The sequence below is a fragment of the Ipomoea nil genome, unplaced genomic scaffold (assembly GCF_001879475.1).
Source record: "Ipomoea nil cultivar Tokyo-kokei standard unplaced genomic scaffold, Asagao_1.1 scaffold2827, whole genome shotgun sequence".
NCBI classification, from domain to species: Eukaryota; Viridiplantae; Streptophyta; class Magnoliopsida; order Solanales; family Convolvulaceae; genus Ipomoea; species Ipomoea nil.
In genome coordinates this window covers 1487773-1504973 of record NW_017619255.1, presented here as the reverse complement: position 1 = coordinate 1504973, position 17201 = coordinate 1487773, and the positions used below count along the sequence as shown (strand labels likewise).

The window sequence follows — 17201 nt, the reverse complement described above, 5'->3', positions numbered from 1 at the left end:
AATTGTAGTAGAGAAAGAAGGCTACTTTTGGAATAGAAACACAATTCGATATTGAGATGTATACCCTGGTAGAGATTAGCAATGATATATTACTCCAATTTATATATATAACAAATTATATAAAAGTCAATCTATATTAGAGAATCGAAATGAAGAAATCACCATTGACACTAAAAAATGTGCGGACCTGAGAAAAAGTCATGACATTTTTTTTTAACTGTTTTCTCTTTTATAGTAAAAATTAAACTATAATAATATTTACTTAATTTGATTTGTTTTTTTTAATATTTAATGGAGGGGTGAACCATACAAGACCGAAATACAATTTCAATCGGCTAGGGCAAATTATATCGTGCACCGCGCGTCAAAACGACGTCGTTTTATTTAATGAAAACAAACGCCATCTGTTTCGTGCCATTCCGCGCCATTTCGCAAAAAGTTAGTTTCATTAAAACAGAACTACATGATCATTTCGATATAACTACAGCTTCATTACTCAATATACACTCAAAAATGTGAAATGTTATTCAATTTTATTTTATATATACTGCAGTTTCATTTCAATTCAATTGCAGTTTTAGTTGATAATATAAAAATAATACGTGAGGTAATGTCAGTTTAGATACCAGTTTCACTTCAATTGAATTGCAGTTTCAGTTGATAATATATAAAATAATACGTGAGGCAGTATCGGTTTAGATACATAGTATCAGTTAATAATTAATACACCAAATATGTGCACTCCGTTAACTATAACAGCGCGTCGTTTCTTTACTTAAAGAAACGGCGCCGTTTTGACCGCGGTGTACGTGCACCGCGGTCCACGATATAACGACTGATCAGATAAAGGTTTGGCGCCCTGCTAGAACTCCACATTCGGCATCTTCAAGCAATGCCTTGACATCATCCGGTGGAACTTCGAGGAGCTATAATCCTCTTGGTAGACTTCTGGATATGGCTGCTAATGCGTCCGCAACACGATTTTGTTCACGCAAGATCAGAGAAACATTGCATTCCTCCACCCTGCTTAACACCCTTTTGCATTCAACTAGGATATTTTGAGCTATTTTTTTTTTTTTTGGTGAGGAAAGAGAGGCTAGGCCTCAAAGATTATCTAATTCTACGGTTGAGAGCTCCCCCAGCATCACGTGCCAGATGAACCCTCAAACCTTCCATAGCTTCAGAGAACACCCAGGTGCCCCAATCTTTGTTTTGAGCTAGATTAGCTAAGAAATCAGCACAACAATTCCCTTCCCTAAACACATGGGCGAAAAGGATGCCTTCGAAGTTCTTAACCATGCCCATGCAATCATTTAACAAGGTGGCATAGCTAGAATCTGTCTCATTTTTTCCATTCATGAGATCAACCACCGTCTTGGAATCCATCTCTACCATTACCCGAGAAACTCCCTTTTCAAGCCAGAGCCGTAAACCCTCCCTTAGGCCCCACAACTCCGCCATGAAACTATTGGTCCTTCCTATTTTCGTTGTGAACCCCCAAACCAACTCCCCGGATTCATCTCGCACAAGGCCACCTGCCGAAGCCATCCCTGTATTTTGTTTGATAGCTCCATCCGTGTTCAGTTTTCGCCAGCTGTGACGAGGGGGACGCCATTGGACCCATGTAGAGGACGCCATGTCTGTGTTGATCGGCGTTAGAGCCTCCTTCTTCTCCTTAAGCTGGGCAGCCACCCAAGAGACACATGGCAGAGGAGTCATTTTCTTCTTATTGAAAACCCATTCATTCCTGCTCTTCCATCTCATCCAAAGGGTAAGCGCGAACGTTTCTCGCCAGCTCTTGGTGGTAAGCCTGGAACAATTGGCCTTGATCCATTCTCCAACAGTCCAATGGATCGGGAAACCAAAATTTGTAGGCGTCGCTGTGAGAAACCAAACAGCTTGGGTCGTGTTACACTCCCACAAGAGGTCTCTGAGAGTTTCTTCACCAGATTCGCAGCAAGGACAGTCGCTGGACTCCGCAAGATGCCGCCGTTGTCGTTCCACGTTAGTAAGCAGCCTCCCTTTCAGAATTAACCAAAGGAAGGTTTTGATCTTCTCCTCACAGTCCACCTTCTAAAGCCAGCTCCAATCTTCGTCGGTCTCCTCAGTACCTGTAAGACAAAGATAAGCAGACTTCACAGAGAACTTACCTGCATCCCCTTTTGGCCAGCCAATGGAGTCAGGGGTCTGCTTGTCAATCGGTATTGCTATGGCTCGGATGGAATCAACAGCCGTTTCTGGGAGAACCTCTTGTAGCTTTGGATAATCCCAGGTGTTGTTCTGCAGAATGAACTCACTAACCTTGCACTCTTGCATGCCGTCCGGTATATTGGCTAGATTTTCAAGCCTGAGGGGTTTGGATCCAACCCACCAATCATTCCACATGCTAATCGATTGCCCATCTCCAACTTTCCAGTTAGCATTAGTGGCGATCGTGTGCCTCCCTTTGATGATGCTTTTCCAGGCCCATGATCCGTAGGTTGGTAAAGGAGATGATAGAAAGTCACCTTGTTTAATATATTTGTCTTTCATGACTCTTGGCCAAAGCTTGTCAGAGTTAGAGCACATCTGCCAAGCAAGCTTTGCAAGCAGAGCATCATTAAAATGTTTAGCTTTTCGGAGACCGAGGCCCCCATTAATCCGCGGTTCGCAGACTTCATCCCAATTGACCAGGTGAATTTTTTTCTTATCCTCGGAGTCGCCCCACAAGAAATCACGACATGTCTTGTCAATAGTGTCGCATATGTTCTTAGGGAGGGCCAAGGCTTGCATAGTATAGACCGGAATCGTCGCGAGTGCCGATTGGGTAAGAATTCTGCGACCGGCTAAACTGAGAGAGTCTCTTTTCCAACCCGAGAGCTTTTTCTTCATTTTATCCAAAATATACCCAAAAGTATGTTTGGTAACCCGTTTATGAAGGACGGGAATGCCCAAATACTTTCCCATATCATCCGTCACCGGGATTCCCGCAATCTCCCTGAGCTGGCGCTTAGTCCTGTCACTAGTGTTAGGGGAACAATAGATAAGGGACTTATTAAAATTAATGGACAAACCTGACTGCTTAGAGAACTTCTCAACCACTGTAAGAATGATCCGTAGTTGTTGTTCAGAAGCCTCGCCAAAAAGGATAAGGTCATCCGCGAAGAAGAGATGGGAGATGTCGGTGCCCCCTCGAGCCACTTTGAACGGTTTCCAAAAGCCCTTCCGAACTTCTTCTTGGATTGCCCACGACAGAATCTCCATAGCAAGAATGAAAAGATAGGGAGCCAAGGGGTCGCCTTGCCGGACACCTCGACCAACACCGAAAGGCGGTATTTTACCGCCATTCCAATTAATAGAGATGGTGCTCTCTTTGAGAGCAAAGAGGATGAGAGAAATCAACCTCCGAGGAAAGTTTGTGACCGAAAGAACCTCTTCTAGGAAATGCCAATTAAGGCTATCATAAGCCTTATGGATGTCCAGCTTTAAGATCATAAAGCCTTTCTTGCCTTTATTTTTCTCCATGCTGTGAACCACTTCCTGGGTTAAGATCACATTATCCAGAGTTGACCTACCCGGTAAGAAACTATTTTGGAAAGGTCCAATAATTTCCCGCATGATCGGTCTCAACCGGTTAACAAGGACCTTAGAGATGATTTTGAAGGCCACATTGAGGAGAGTAATGGGTCTAAAGTCCCCCGCGTTTTCAGGCCTATCCTTCTTGGGAATGAGGGTCATATATGCCTCCAGCATCCCGATAGGTACCGTTCCTGAAACAAGACTATGGTTAACGAAATCAGTTACCGAGGTCCCAATGATGTCCCAAAAGTGCTGGTAGAAAGCCGCCTGAATCCCATCAGGTCCTGGGCTACCGAACCGCTTCATGCCAAAAACAGCTGTCCGGACTTCAAGGGGGGTCGCCTGTCTAATAAGGCTCAAAGCCTGTCTATTGCTGATGGAACGGCCAGACTGTAACGGCGAATCCAGAGAGTTAACCGTTTGATTCCTGCCAAAAAGAGTTTTGAAATAATTAGCGATGTGGTCTTTAATAACTTGGGTATTAGAAGTCCACTCACCATTAATCTTAAGCATAGTCACACGAGCCCGATTACGTCTAATAAGGGTGGCCCGATGATAGAAACTAGTGTTCTTGTCGCCATCTCGGATCCACTCTTTTCTAGATTTTTGAAACCAAAAGACTTCTTCTTCTTTGAGAATGGTATTGAGCTCCTTGACCAGATCAACCTCGAGCTTGACTAACCCCTTGTCCGAGCCAAACCTTGGAGACGCTTGGATCCCCGCAATTCTGGCTTGAATGGTCTTTTTCCTGTAGAAAATATTCCCAAAGGTTTTGTGATTCCATTCTTTGGATAAAGTAGCCACTTTATCAATAGCGCCTAAAATGTCACCCGGGTGAGCATTCCAGGCCTGATGCCAAATGTCCCGATAGTCCTCCCTTAACAGCCATGCAGCCTCGAATCTGAAAGGCCTATCCTTTCTAAGAGGTGGGGAAATGGCGGCACTAGAGAACTGAATGGGATGGTGATCGGAGTGGGTGCAAGGCAGGATATGAGCCTTCCCTTCAGGGAACAAGAGTTGAGCTTCCATATTCCATAAGACCCTATCTAACTTTCTCCGAAGGATGATCCTGTCTCCGAGTTTCCTATGCCAAGAAAACCTAGGTCCAGAGGAGTCGAGATCCATGAGTCCACAATCATTAATCGCTTCCAAAAATCTGTCCACCGCTCCGGGGATAATGTCCCCATTTCCCCACTGATCCGAATGGCCCATGATGTCATTAAAGTCCCCTAACATGATCCAGGGGTCTTGAAAAGAGCTAGAATAGGTCTTGCAATCCTGCCAAAAAATTTCCTTTGCCCTGGGGTTAGGTCTAACCTAAGCAAAAGAGTACCTGACGCACTTACCATTCCCCTGCGTGAGAAGAGTATGGATTGTTTGGGAGTTATGTCCCACCACCGAAAGAGAAATCCGGTCTTTGTTCCAAACAAGGAGGAGGACCCCCGCGAACCCAATAGGGTCCACCATAAAAGATGAACTGAAACCCAACTTCTCAGCCATCTTTAATAAGCCATCAGCAGCTTTAGTCTTAGTTTCTAAGAAACAAACAGCACACACTTCGGTTGATTTAAGAATCTCCCTTGCATGCCGCCTCGTGCCACCACTCTTAACACCGCTACAATTCCAAGACACTAAAATCATTGAGAACCGATGGGGGTGGGGGAGACAGGATTACCGCTCTCCTCCGGTGCGCAATTCAGGTCCATCGGTTGCCCGTTGAACGCATCTGTTTGCCCAAAAACAAACGTGACAAGGCCAGTATTGGCCTCCTTCGAAGTTGACGGATTAGTGGCAGTAACCTGTCGATTAATCCTAGTCAAACTGTTGTTCCTCTTAGTGCCATTTCCCTTCTGTTTGGCCGAATTGGGAGGACCTTCCACTGTTGCTTTCCCAGCTTGATCTTTCTTTTGTCCCTGTAGAACAAAATTAAGATTAACGTTAGCAAGGTCAACTGTGGGTGGGGACTCACCTAGAGACTCCTTCTGTTTTCCTTTCTGTCTATAGCGCTCTCCTTTCGATGGATGCATCACTTCCTCCGGCGAAAATTGTTCCCTAGTCTCCCGGAGCACTGAAAATTGATTGGAAGATTGCGCCGGCTTCTTCCCCTTCTGTGTTTGTTTGCTGGTCCCCTTTTTTTTCTGATTTTCCGGTACGTGTTTTTTATTTTTCACGATCATCCATTCCCCATAACGGGGTAGGCTACATTGTTTTTCCACCACTATAGCATCTGCCATTGTCGCACCCTGTTCCTGAGGTGAATCAGCGCTGTTGTCGACCGGTTGCTCAGAAGCCGGAGGTGTCTTTTTGGGGCAGTCGGCTGAACGGTGGCCAGCCTCTCCACAGTCAAAACATATAGTGTGTAATCCTTCGAATTCGACCTGCTGGATCATATCATCGACGATAATCATCGACACCAGGGGTTTACGAAGATCGAGCTCGACGGCGGCCCTTGCGAAACGGCCTTTTTCCACCCCCACCGTCGTTCGATCCAGTCTCACCGGTGAGCCGATCTGGTTTAATATAGTCTTGATAGTGTGATCGCGAAAGTACTCGACAGGAAGCCCCGGGAACCGAACCCAGACCGTCATCTTTTCTACGGTGGCTTTCGCCGGATTAAATTTCGGCGACCAACGTTGGGGAACTACGTAATGATCGAAAACCTTCCACGGGCCTTCCGTAAGGGCCTTCATGCAGTCCTTAACCACTTCGAAACGAGCGATGAACCAGTTGAAGCCAAGATTGATCAACTCAAACTTTCCTCTCGGATTCCACAACTTGGTCAGCCTGTTCAGAAGTATGTTGTAGGTTATTCGTTTGCCCAAGAACTTCAGTGTAAGTGCATTCTTCCATGGTTCTATAAGTTCTTTTCGGATTTCCCTGGAGAACTTCACCACCGGTAGACCCAGGGGGTTGTCGATTTCTCCATCCTCGACATCAGGATCGATCTCGATCTCGTCTTTGAACCACTCGCCATCATCAGACTCAACCATTGGCTCATCTCCGAAACGGGGAGAAGAGGAGATTGCATCAGCGAACGAACGCTTCGTGGCCTTAAACTTCTTAAAGGTCCTTCTAGCCTCACTATCCGGCGGAGCGCCGGACGCCGGCGAAGGCACCGCCGGACTTTGCATGTAGAAGGAAACCGCGTGAAGGACGGATCGCGCCAAAACTTTCCAAAATTAGGAGAGAATTGAGAGCGTCAAAGGCCTTTTTATCTGCAACTATATAATTTGATCTTACATTATTTTGAGCTATGGTATTCTGCTCCGTTGATTTGTTTCTTTTGGCCATTGAAAATGTGAAAGATATGTCTTTGGAGTTAATTTCACTTTTGGTCCTATAATTTTTGAGGTCTTGTTAATTTCAATTCATGACTTTTAAAATTGTCAATTTAGTACCATAACTATTCAATTTTTATCAATTTTGGTCACTCTGATCAAATTGCCCTCCAAAACTCACCGAAAAATATTAATAGGTAAAATAAATAGGGTATTTTAGTCTTTTTACTTATCTTTTCTGTCTTCTTTAAAATACTCTCATTATTTACGTTCTTTATCGGGTTTAGTAATTCGGGCTACCCAAGGACGGAGCCAAAGGGGGGTAGGGGCGGCTGCCCCCCCCTCACCCTACCCCTACCCCATATATAATCTTTGTATGTATATATGTATATATAGTGCAAGTTTTAGTATTACTATAAAAAAAACTATTAAACAAAAGAGTTAATATCGTTTGAGGTCCTCCGAATATAGTGGTTTTGCCACGTTTAGTCCTAAACTTTCAAATTGACCATCTGTGGTCCTTCGACTTTCAAATTTAACCATTTGTAGTCCAAGTTAACAACTCATGGTCCTTCGAGTTTCAAAACTTAACCAGTTGTGATCCTCTTGAAAGGACCATGGTTGGTTAAAATTTAATAATTGAAGGACCATGAGTGGTTAACTTGGACCACAAATGATTAAATTTGAAAGTCGTAGGACCATATATGGTCAATTTGAAAGTTTAGGACTAAATTTGGCAAAACCACTATACTCGGAGGACCTCGGATGGTATTACCTCTAATAATAAATGAGTTAGATTAGTTGGTAGAACACATGTTTGGAAATAGTAAACGTCAAGGGTTTGAATCCTTTTGCATCAACATAGTTTTACAGTTTACACACACACATCTATACTATATATAAAAACAAAATCCTGAACTTTAACTTCCCGTCCAATTGCTTAAAAATCTCTCTTTCTAATAAAAATATATTATTTTCTACTTTCATATTCGTACTATAATTCTAAGTTAAAATGCTTATTCTAATATTATAAAATAGTGTAATACAATTCCTATTCTAACCTATACTATATATAAAAACAAAATCCTGAACTTTAACTTCCCGCCCAATTCCTAAAAAAATCCTCTTTCTAATAGAGAGTGCTTTAGAGAGAGGGAGAGTGGAGAGGAAAGAACCCCCTAAGAAGGAGGGTCAATGGCCCTTATATAGGCCCAAGGATTGACCCGCTATCTTTGACTTTGACCCGTAGACCGGGACTAGAACCGTTTGACCCCGACCCGACTATAAAATGAGAGCACGGAGTGTACGGAGAGCTTGAACCCGGGGTATATTCCCCATCAAGAAGCCCCCTCAGTCTGTGCCCTGACGTTGAGTGAATGAGGAAGGGTTCGGGCTGGAAAAACTGACTAAAAACGGTCTACGACCTACGCTGGTTGCCTCGTTAAAAACCTTAAACTAATAAAAAACTAGTGGGAAAAAGTTTTAGCCAAGGGAAAAAGAGCACAATGCTAAACGCAGTCTGGTGGACTAAAGAAAGGGATTGCCCGACCTAGGGGTCGGTTTTACAACATGATTCGAGAGGTCGAATCTTTCCCGATCTAGCGATCGGGAAACTAGCCATGATCGAATTGCTAGGTATGACCGATTGGACGGATTAATTGCGATCGGGAGATCTAACTTTACCAATCATGGTATTGGATTTAGGTATGACCGGAAAGTCGGATTACGTGCGATCGAGGCGATTTCTCCCTTTTTGCACTCAGTTTACGAACCGAGAGTTCCAAGCGGGGGATACTAGGAGACCCGATGGTCTAACGATAGCAAGACCGTGTAGGTCGCTTTGATCGGGAAGCGCAAGGCGCTAGGAGACCCGAAGGTCTAACGATAACTAGTGTGAATACATATTTATAAACTTTCAATGATTTTGATTCTTATCATTTATAATTTTCTTGCAAAACATGTTATAATATATCATTAAAATTTTCTTATTTTATAGTTTCACCCACACCAACATTTTCAATGTTATTATTTTTATCCGTCGTAACAAAATTTTTTAAATAAAACATATAAAAATGTAATTAATAGTTGCTTAAAATAAAGAAATTAAAAATATAATATTCATAATATATTAAAAGTTATACTTGATATATTGTTAGGCATCAAGCAAAATAGTTATTATTTGCAATAGCAATTTGGGATTGTGAACAACAGTTCGCTATTCGCAGTAGCTTGTTGTTAAAAAAAAAAAAAAGGAAAAAAATTATATTACGAATATAAACATAAAAGAATAAAACTCACAATATACAAGTATTTATATGAATATTATGAAAAATATACTAAAATTTGATGGTGATAGATGAAAAATTTGCTTTGTTAATGTATTTGAGGAGAAAAAGTTCATTGATAAAGTTTAGAAGTTAGAGAGAAAAGTTTGGAAGATAAGGATAAAAAGTTTGTAGAAAAAATAAAAATCAAAATATACGAGCAATAATGAAGAAAAAATAGTCTGTAGAATTTATAGAAAAAGATGGTAAAGTTTAGGAGGGAAACAAAAGTGGTAGAGTTTAGCTATGAAGAAAATATAGGATAATGATAAAAAATAATTTATCGAATTTAGGTATAAGATTTATAGAGTTTAAATAGGGAGAAAAAAAATAGAGTTTAGATAGAGAGATAAAATATTCAGAATTGGTAAAAAGAAAAATTTGAAATCTTGGGGTTACGTGTCGGATTTCAACTATTTATATTTGAAAAGGAAAAATATACAAAAGTCCTAAAATAAAATAAACATAAAAATAAAAAAGTTTACAAAAGCCCATGACTTTTAAACCACATTAGACTTTTTTTATCTTTATACTTTTTATTCCATTTAAATTCTCATATACACCAAACAGTATAATTGAAATTTACAGTAATTTTATTCATACATACTAAACAATGAAACTAGAATTCATACTTTATTATTATCGTATTCCTTTCTCATAAAATTACAAATTTTTTTCTTCCATAATTCTTCATTTCAACCAAACGGCCTATTCCAGTGTATTAGTTATTTAATGGAAAATTATTATGTGGACTTGAGTCCACCTTGCAAGGTGGAACCGCGGTCAAAAATCCACAATTTATATACTAAATGTTCACAATTTTTATTTTTATATATTAAATGTTCACAATTTACCTACGGAATGTTCACAATTTTATATATTAAATGTTCACATTTTGAATTGTGAACATTCAATATGTAAGTTGTAAACATTCAGTATAGGCAAATTATACCGTGCACCAGGGCGCACAATGCATTGTGCGTCCTGACCAAAAGGCGTCGTTTTGACCATGTTTTTTTTTTAGAAATCATGTTTCCCATTTCTATTGTTAAGTTCAAAAAAAAAAAAATTATCCGTTTCGAATGTACATAAACTCATAACAGAAAACACATAAACTCATAATAGAATACGCATAATCTAACATAATACATAATACACATAAACTCAAAACAGAATACACATAATCCAACATAATACATAATACATAATACACATAAACTCATAACATAATTTAATCTAAAAACTCTATAATAAAGCAATAACTTGCTGAAGTTTTCATTTTCCCGCCCACCTAATACTACACCGTTTTGACTTAAGTTACTGCTATTACATTTTTCCAGCTCATGCATTGTGATGTGTATTTCCCATGCGTTGATGATAATTCGGCTAATTAATGCTAGATTCTTTACTGTTAGGAATATATTGTAAATTTTGATGAGCCGAATGTATTTTTGAAAAATCAAGTAGTCCCCATTTTTGTTACATTTGAGTCAGTTAGAGTCTACGGAGTATGGTGCACCTATATCATGCAACCCACGTACAAGTTTGGAGGATCATAATTTATTTGAAGAAGTTAAGCGGGATTATAGCTTAACACAATTATGTTGCGGATAAGTCACCAAGAACCATGCTAGAGGAGTTGGAAGAAACGCGTGTGAGCTATGCCAAATGATCCTAAGTTCAAATCCCAAGTGAAGCATTTTTAACTTGCTTGGGAGACTAGCTCCACCGTATGGGAGACTAGCTTGGACCGTATGGGAGACTAACCTCCACCGTATGGGAGACTAGCTCAAGTATATTGAACCGTATGGGAGACTAGCTTGAATGTATTGGAGACTAGCCAATATGGAGACTAAGTAAAATGCACAAGTCTCACAAGAGCCATGCACCATATGGAGAATCACACCAAGTATGGTGGACCAAGCTGAAATTCGAAACAGAGCATCTCACCATGAACAACTATGAAGTTTTTACAGAGGTTCCAGTATATTATTTTACAAGGATCATGAAGGAGAAAATATCTGATATATTTTCATCTGATCATCAAGTTTTTACGGTGGAACCGGAGACGCTCGAAGAAGGCTGATTCGCGAAGAAATTGTTTTATACTCAAGCAAGAATCAGCAGATAAATTATTTGATCAACTTGACATGTCAGAGCATTTATGAAGGACCAGAAATGTCAAAGATTGCCGCGCCGAACTTATTCAAATTTTGGAGGCTACAAAATTCAAGACACGGCAACGGGCAAATTATTCAAATCATCTGACAAAAGGAGAAATGACATCTACCTAATATTTCAGGTCAAGTTGACAATATTATTTGATCAACTACAATTCAAAATGAACGATCGAGATCGAAAGTTGATCAACGGGCAAATAGCTTTCATTGGCTATAAATTGTCCAAGCAGACTTGAAGACCAACAAGAATTCGACACTTGAATTACAACAAGAACAAGAGCAATATTCGAATTCTACAGCAAAGAATATCCAATCAATCATCAAGTGATATATTGAGCTATACACGATTAAATTCAAGTCTAAGTGAGAGAAAAATTTTATCTCTTTGTAAAATTCTCTACTGAGTGTAGAAAGAGGGCGGAGTAACTAGAGAGAGTGAAAAACCCTGGTTGAGTGTAGCTTTGTGCGTAGCACTCGGTGTAAAGGACATAGTAACAAGAGGAGCTTGTGAAAACCTTGTGAGGACGTAGCTTTGTGCGTAGTTCTCGTGGTGTAGGAGTACAGCTTGGTGCGAAGTACTCGGGAAGGCGGAGTAACAAGAGGAGCTTGCGAAAAACCTTGGAGGAGTGTAGCTTTGTGCAAAGCACTCGGAGAAGTGTCGGTGGACACTTATTCACTATTTGTATCTGGGTGATCGAAGAATAGTGAATTTCCTCCTTGAAGTGAAAGGAGAAGAGTGGACTAGGAGGATTACACCACCTCTGAACCACTATAAATCTCTCTCTCTATTTACATACTGCTCATATATTTTGTGCATGTTTATTCTAACTGCGAACTAACCCGATTACGATTTATCGCATATCTTTATCTGTCTGGGTTTGATAGTTCCCACGTATGCATGCAAGCCAAATTTTACGTACATCATCTTTGAACCATATCAAGTGTTTCTAACGTGTTGCATGTTTAGAATCTCTCTTTGAGCACCGCACTATTAAGCATAACACTTTACCGCTACCTATTCCGCTGCACACTCTAAGTTGGTTATCTTGTTGATGCTTGTTATTTAGAGTTGAAATTACCAAAGTGTTATTTGCCTTGTGTGTTTTAGAAGAAAGTTGAAAAAGTTAGAGAAGTCTATTCACCCCCCCTCTAGACTTCTCGCCACCCTTTCGGGACCAACAAGTGGTATCAGAGCAGTTGTCTATTTGAGTCAATTTTGACTGCTAGATAGATCTCGAAACTTCAAGATGAAGAGAGATATGGCTCTTGCTCAAAATTTGCTTTTCTCACTTGATAAATTTGATGATTGGAAAATACGTATGCAGGTGCACTTATCTGCTTTAAATGATGAAATGTGGGAAGTCATCACCACTGGTCCTATCCAAATCATGGAAGCTAATACTGCTACCCCACGAGATCCAAATGCTCCACGATATATTCCAAAGCCAAAAATGGAGTGGACAAAGGAAGATAGAGGGCGAAATAACTTGGACAATATTGCCAAGGATATTTTATTCAAAACGGTCGATGACACAATATTCCCAAAGATTCGAAAGTGCACCACAACAAAAGAAATATGGGATACTCTCATTAGTATCGGTGAAGGCGATGAACAAGAAAAAGACAACAAACTAACCATTGTCATGAAGAGGTTCGAAGATTTCAAAATGCTACCAAACGAAAGCATCACCGACATGGAAGCTCGATTGATTAAAATACTTGGAGAAATCACGGATCTGGGAAAGACCATTACCCAGAAGGAAATATCGCTTAAAGTGTTACGCGGACTACCTACAAATTGGGATATGAAGGTGACCGCAATGCGCGATCATAGAGATCTAAGGACATTATCTACGGATAAACTCTTTAGTGATCTTAAAGCGTATGAGTTCGAAATGAAGACACGAGTCGAGGAAGAACGTGATGAACGAACATCCGCATTGATGGCCGAACAACCCTCAACATCAAGGTCAGTAGGAAATAATGATTTTTTATCTGACGAACAATTTTCTTTATTTGTTAGGAAATTCAAGAAATTCATGCGAAAGAACAAAGGATCACCACAAGGAAATTTCTTTCGAGAAAATAGAAGATCAAGAAGGGAACCGGTCGAAGAAAACACAAACGTGTGTTACAATTGTAGAAAGCCTGGACATTTTATGGCCGAATGTCCACACCCCAAAGCGGACAAAAATTCGAATACTTCTCCACAAGTGGAATACAAATCCAAAGAGAAGAAATTCAAAAAGGGAAAACGGAAGGCACTAATAAGCGATCCGTTAGAAGCAAGTGAATCCGAAGAATCATCTAGTGACGAGAGTGATTCATCACAAGAAGATACGGCGCTACTATGTCTAGTGGGCAAAACATCCGAACATGAGGAATGCTATATGGCGCGTGAAACCGACGAAGAGGTATCTTCTAGCTCCTTTAACTCTTTTAGTTCCGTTGACACTTCTTTCCAGACTCAAGAATCATTTCAAAGTCTTATGGAAGATTGTCAAAAGGTCATGGCCACTCATACTCAAATCAAAGAGCGCAATAATACGTTAATTCTTGAAAAGGAAGAAATGTCACAAAAATTGCAAAATGCTCTAAATGAAATGAGTAATTTGAAAGCCGAAAATGTTCGACTTCAAGAAGAGTGCAAAGCTAGAGAGGTTCGAGAACATAACCTTCGGGAAGTAATCGCATCATTTACAAATTCATCCAAAATAATGGATAAAATGGTAAACATGCAGAAACCCGCTGGAGATAAAGCCGGACTAGGCTACGATCCATCATGTTCTCAAACCCCTGTGAAACTGACTAATTCTACTACTACTTTAATTAATAAAGTTCCAGTAGTAAAATTCGTGAAAAGTCAGTATAGCACAATGAGACAAGGAGTTGGTAATCAAACAAATGCCCAGAAAAATGTTGCAAGGCCGAATCAAAAATCTAATATCTCGGATAGGCAACAAAATTTTAAAAGGCAAAAATTTGTATCTCCAAAGAGAGCCAACGAGTCTAGTGCAACAAAACCTCATAGGAATATGGGAAGAATTCCGAGAATTGGGGCTGGGAGATTATATCCCTCAGAACAATATTGGTCGCTTGATGACAAACCATGGACCAAGTCCAGATTTGCTCTTTTTCATAGAATCAAGCAACTATCTGCTTCCCAACCCGCACCAAAGCATTATTCGCAAGTGCGTTATGATTATAGAGTTTTTAATGGTTACAAATCACCTACTCTTGGATCAGTGGGATCTAGGTGGATTTGGATGCCAAAAATTACTAACACAAAAGGACCCAATCAAGCATGGGTACCTAAAAATAATTAATCTTTCTTGCAGGAAGTTTGGTATTTCGATAGCGGTTGCTCTCGACATATGACCGGCAATAAAGCTAGTCTAGTTGAGTTCAAAAGTATCGAAGGACCAAAAGTAGTGTTCAGTAGAAACGACCGATATGGAATGACAAAAGGAACCGGCGCAATTGTGAAAAATGGTCTACGAATTAATGACGTATCTTATGTCGAAGGATTAAAATTTAACTTGTTTAGTACAAGTCAATTTTGCGACAAAGGATATCTCGTAGAATTTTACAAAGGCAAATGTCAAGTCAAGGACGAATCTACGAATGAAGTCGTACTCGCCGGATCGAGAAAGAAAAATATGTATGTTGTAGATTGGAGTACAACGAAGGAATCCGTATGCTTGATGGCAAATAATTCGAATGAAGCTTGTTGGGAATGGCACAGAAGGCTAAATCATTTGAATTTCAAAACCATCAACAAGCTTGCAAGAAATAATCTAGTCAAAGGACTACCCAACATTGTGTTCAAGAAAAATCAAATTTGTGATGCATGCTAGAAAGGAAAACAAATCAAAGCATCATTCAAAGTCAAAGCTCAAGAGTCAACATCAAGACCCTTAAGTCTACTGCACATGGATTTATTTGGTCCAGTAGACCCAGTAAGTATAAGTGGTAAGAAATATACTTTGGTTGTTGTTGATGATTTTTCTAGGTACACATGGACAATATTCATCAAGAAAAAGGATGAAGTCTTATCAAAGTTGCCAGAGCTATTGAAGCTACTACAAGTCGAAAAAGACATGAAGATTGCAACAATACGAACCGATCGAGGAACAGAGTTCGTAAACAGAGTGATTCAATCTTATTGCAATTCACAAGGAATCTTACATCAATTATCTGCCGCACGAACGCCGCAACAAAATGGTGTAGCTGAAAGAAGAAATCGAACACTCAAGGAAGCCGCACGAGTCATGATATCGGCCGCCGGTCTACCAAAGAGATTTTGGGCCGAAGCAATCAATACGGCGTGCTATACTCAAAATCGAAGTCTAATCCACAAGTCTTATAACAAAACACCATATGAATTATGGAAAGGGAGAAAACCCAATCTCACCCATTTTCATACATTTGGTTGTAAATGTTTTGTACTTGTTAATGGAAAGTCTCAATTAAAGACTTTTGACGAGCGAGCGAATGAAGGAACATTCTTGGGATATTCATCCACCAGCAAGGCGTATAGAATATTCAACAAATCAACCATGGTGGTAGAAGAATCGATTCACGTTGTGTTCGATGAAAATCATGACAATAACGACAAAAATGATGAAGGTAATCGTGATTTAATTATTTCTAACGATATGTTGGAAGATAATGTGTTGCAGGAAGTAGAAGAATCAAGTGATATGGGCATTCACCAATTTGAGGCAATATCAAATGAGATACCCGAAGCGTCACGCATGCCTACAACTGAAATTGCACAAGAAGAAATTCCAGTAGTTGAACCCGAAGATGCACCCGTCAATAATACACAACAAGTGGAATCACATCAAGAAGGAAACTCTGAGAATCCAACAAATTTCCAACCAAATCGGAAATGGCTAAGAAGTCACACACATGACTTAGTCATTGGAAATCCAAGTGACGGAGTGAAGACGCGATCATCTACTAGGAACCAACAACAAGATGCAATGTTCTCATGCTTCCTATCGCAATTGGAACCAAAAGAAATTGATGAAGCCTTAGCCAATCCAAGTTGGATAGATGCCATGCAAGAGGAATTAGATCAATTCAAGCGCAACGACGTATGGAAACTTGTTCCAAGACCAACGCACCAAAATGTAATTGGCACTAAATGGGTCTTTAGGAACAAAGCAAACGAAGACGGCGTCATTGTTAGGAATAAAGCAAGATTAGTTGCGAAGGGGTATTCACAAGAAGAAGGAATTGATTTTGATGAGACATTCGCCCCCGTCGCACGACTCGAAGCAATCCGGATATTCCTATCATATGCAGCGCACAAGAATTTCGTTGTATATCAAATGGACGTAAAGAGCGCATTTCTTAATGGCTTACTTGAAGAAGAAGTTTACGTCGAACAACCACCCGGTTTTGAGGTAAAAGACGTTGGTGATCAAGTCTACAAATTAAAGAAGGCATTGTACGGGTTAAAACAAGCTCCGCGAGCTTGGTACGACACCTTGTCAATGTTCTTAATTAGTTGTGGATTCACCAAAGGTCTAGTTGATAAAACCCTCTTTAGAATTCAAGAAAATAATCACATTTTATTAGTACAAATTTATGTTGATGATATCATCTTTGGAAGTACTGATAAATCTTTATGTGAGAAATTTTCTAAGCTCATGCAGAACAGGTTCGAGATGAGTATGATGGGAGAATTAAATTACTTTTTGGGACTGCAAGTCAAGCAACTTGAAGAAGGAATTTTCATAAATCAAGCCAAGTACACAAGAGATCTTATCAAGAAATTTGGCATAGATGGAAAATCCTCAGTCAAAATTCCCATGAGTACATCTCAAAAATTGGATAAAGATGATGAAGGA

General features: G+C 40.0%; 1 protein-coding gene across 1 annotated transcript; it reads right to left on the bottom strand.

The window, feature by feature from the left end:
* Positions 1–1110: 1110 nt before the first annotated feature.
* On the bottom strand, positions 1111–6689 carry LOC109159424. Its single transcript, XM_019307536.1, has 4 exons — positions 5234–6689; positions 4905–5093; positions 2112–4787; positions 1111–2021 (listed from the first exon to the last, which is right to left on the bottom strand). Exons 1-4 carry the CDS (start codon positions 6687–6689, stop codon positions 1111–1113), a joined length of 5232 nt encoding a protein of 1743 aa, XP_019163081.1.
* Between the last annotated feature and the right edge of the window lie 10512 nt (positions 6690–17201).

Coding starts and splice junctions, on each gene's coding strand:
- LOC109159424 (XM_019307536.1), bottom strand. CDS start 6,689: ATGCAAAGTCCGGCGGTGCCTTCGCCGGCGTCCGGCGCTCCGCCGGAT. Junction 5,094..5,233: donor TTGCGCACCGGAGGAGAGCG/GTAATCCTGTCT, acceptor TTTGTTTCTTAG/AAACTAAGACTAAAGCTGCT. Junction 4,788..4,904: donor TCTTCTCACGCAGGGGAATG/GTAAGTGCGTCA, acceptor GGATCATGTTAG/GGGACTTTAATGACATCATG.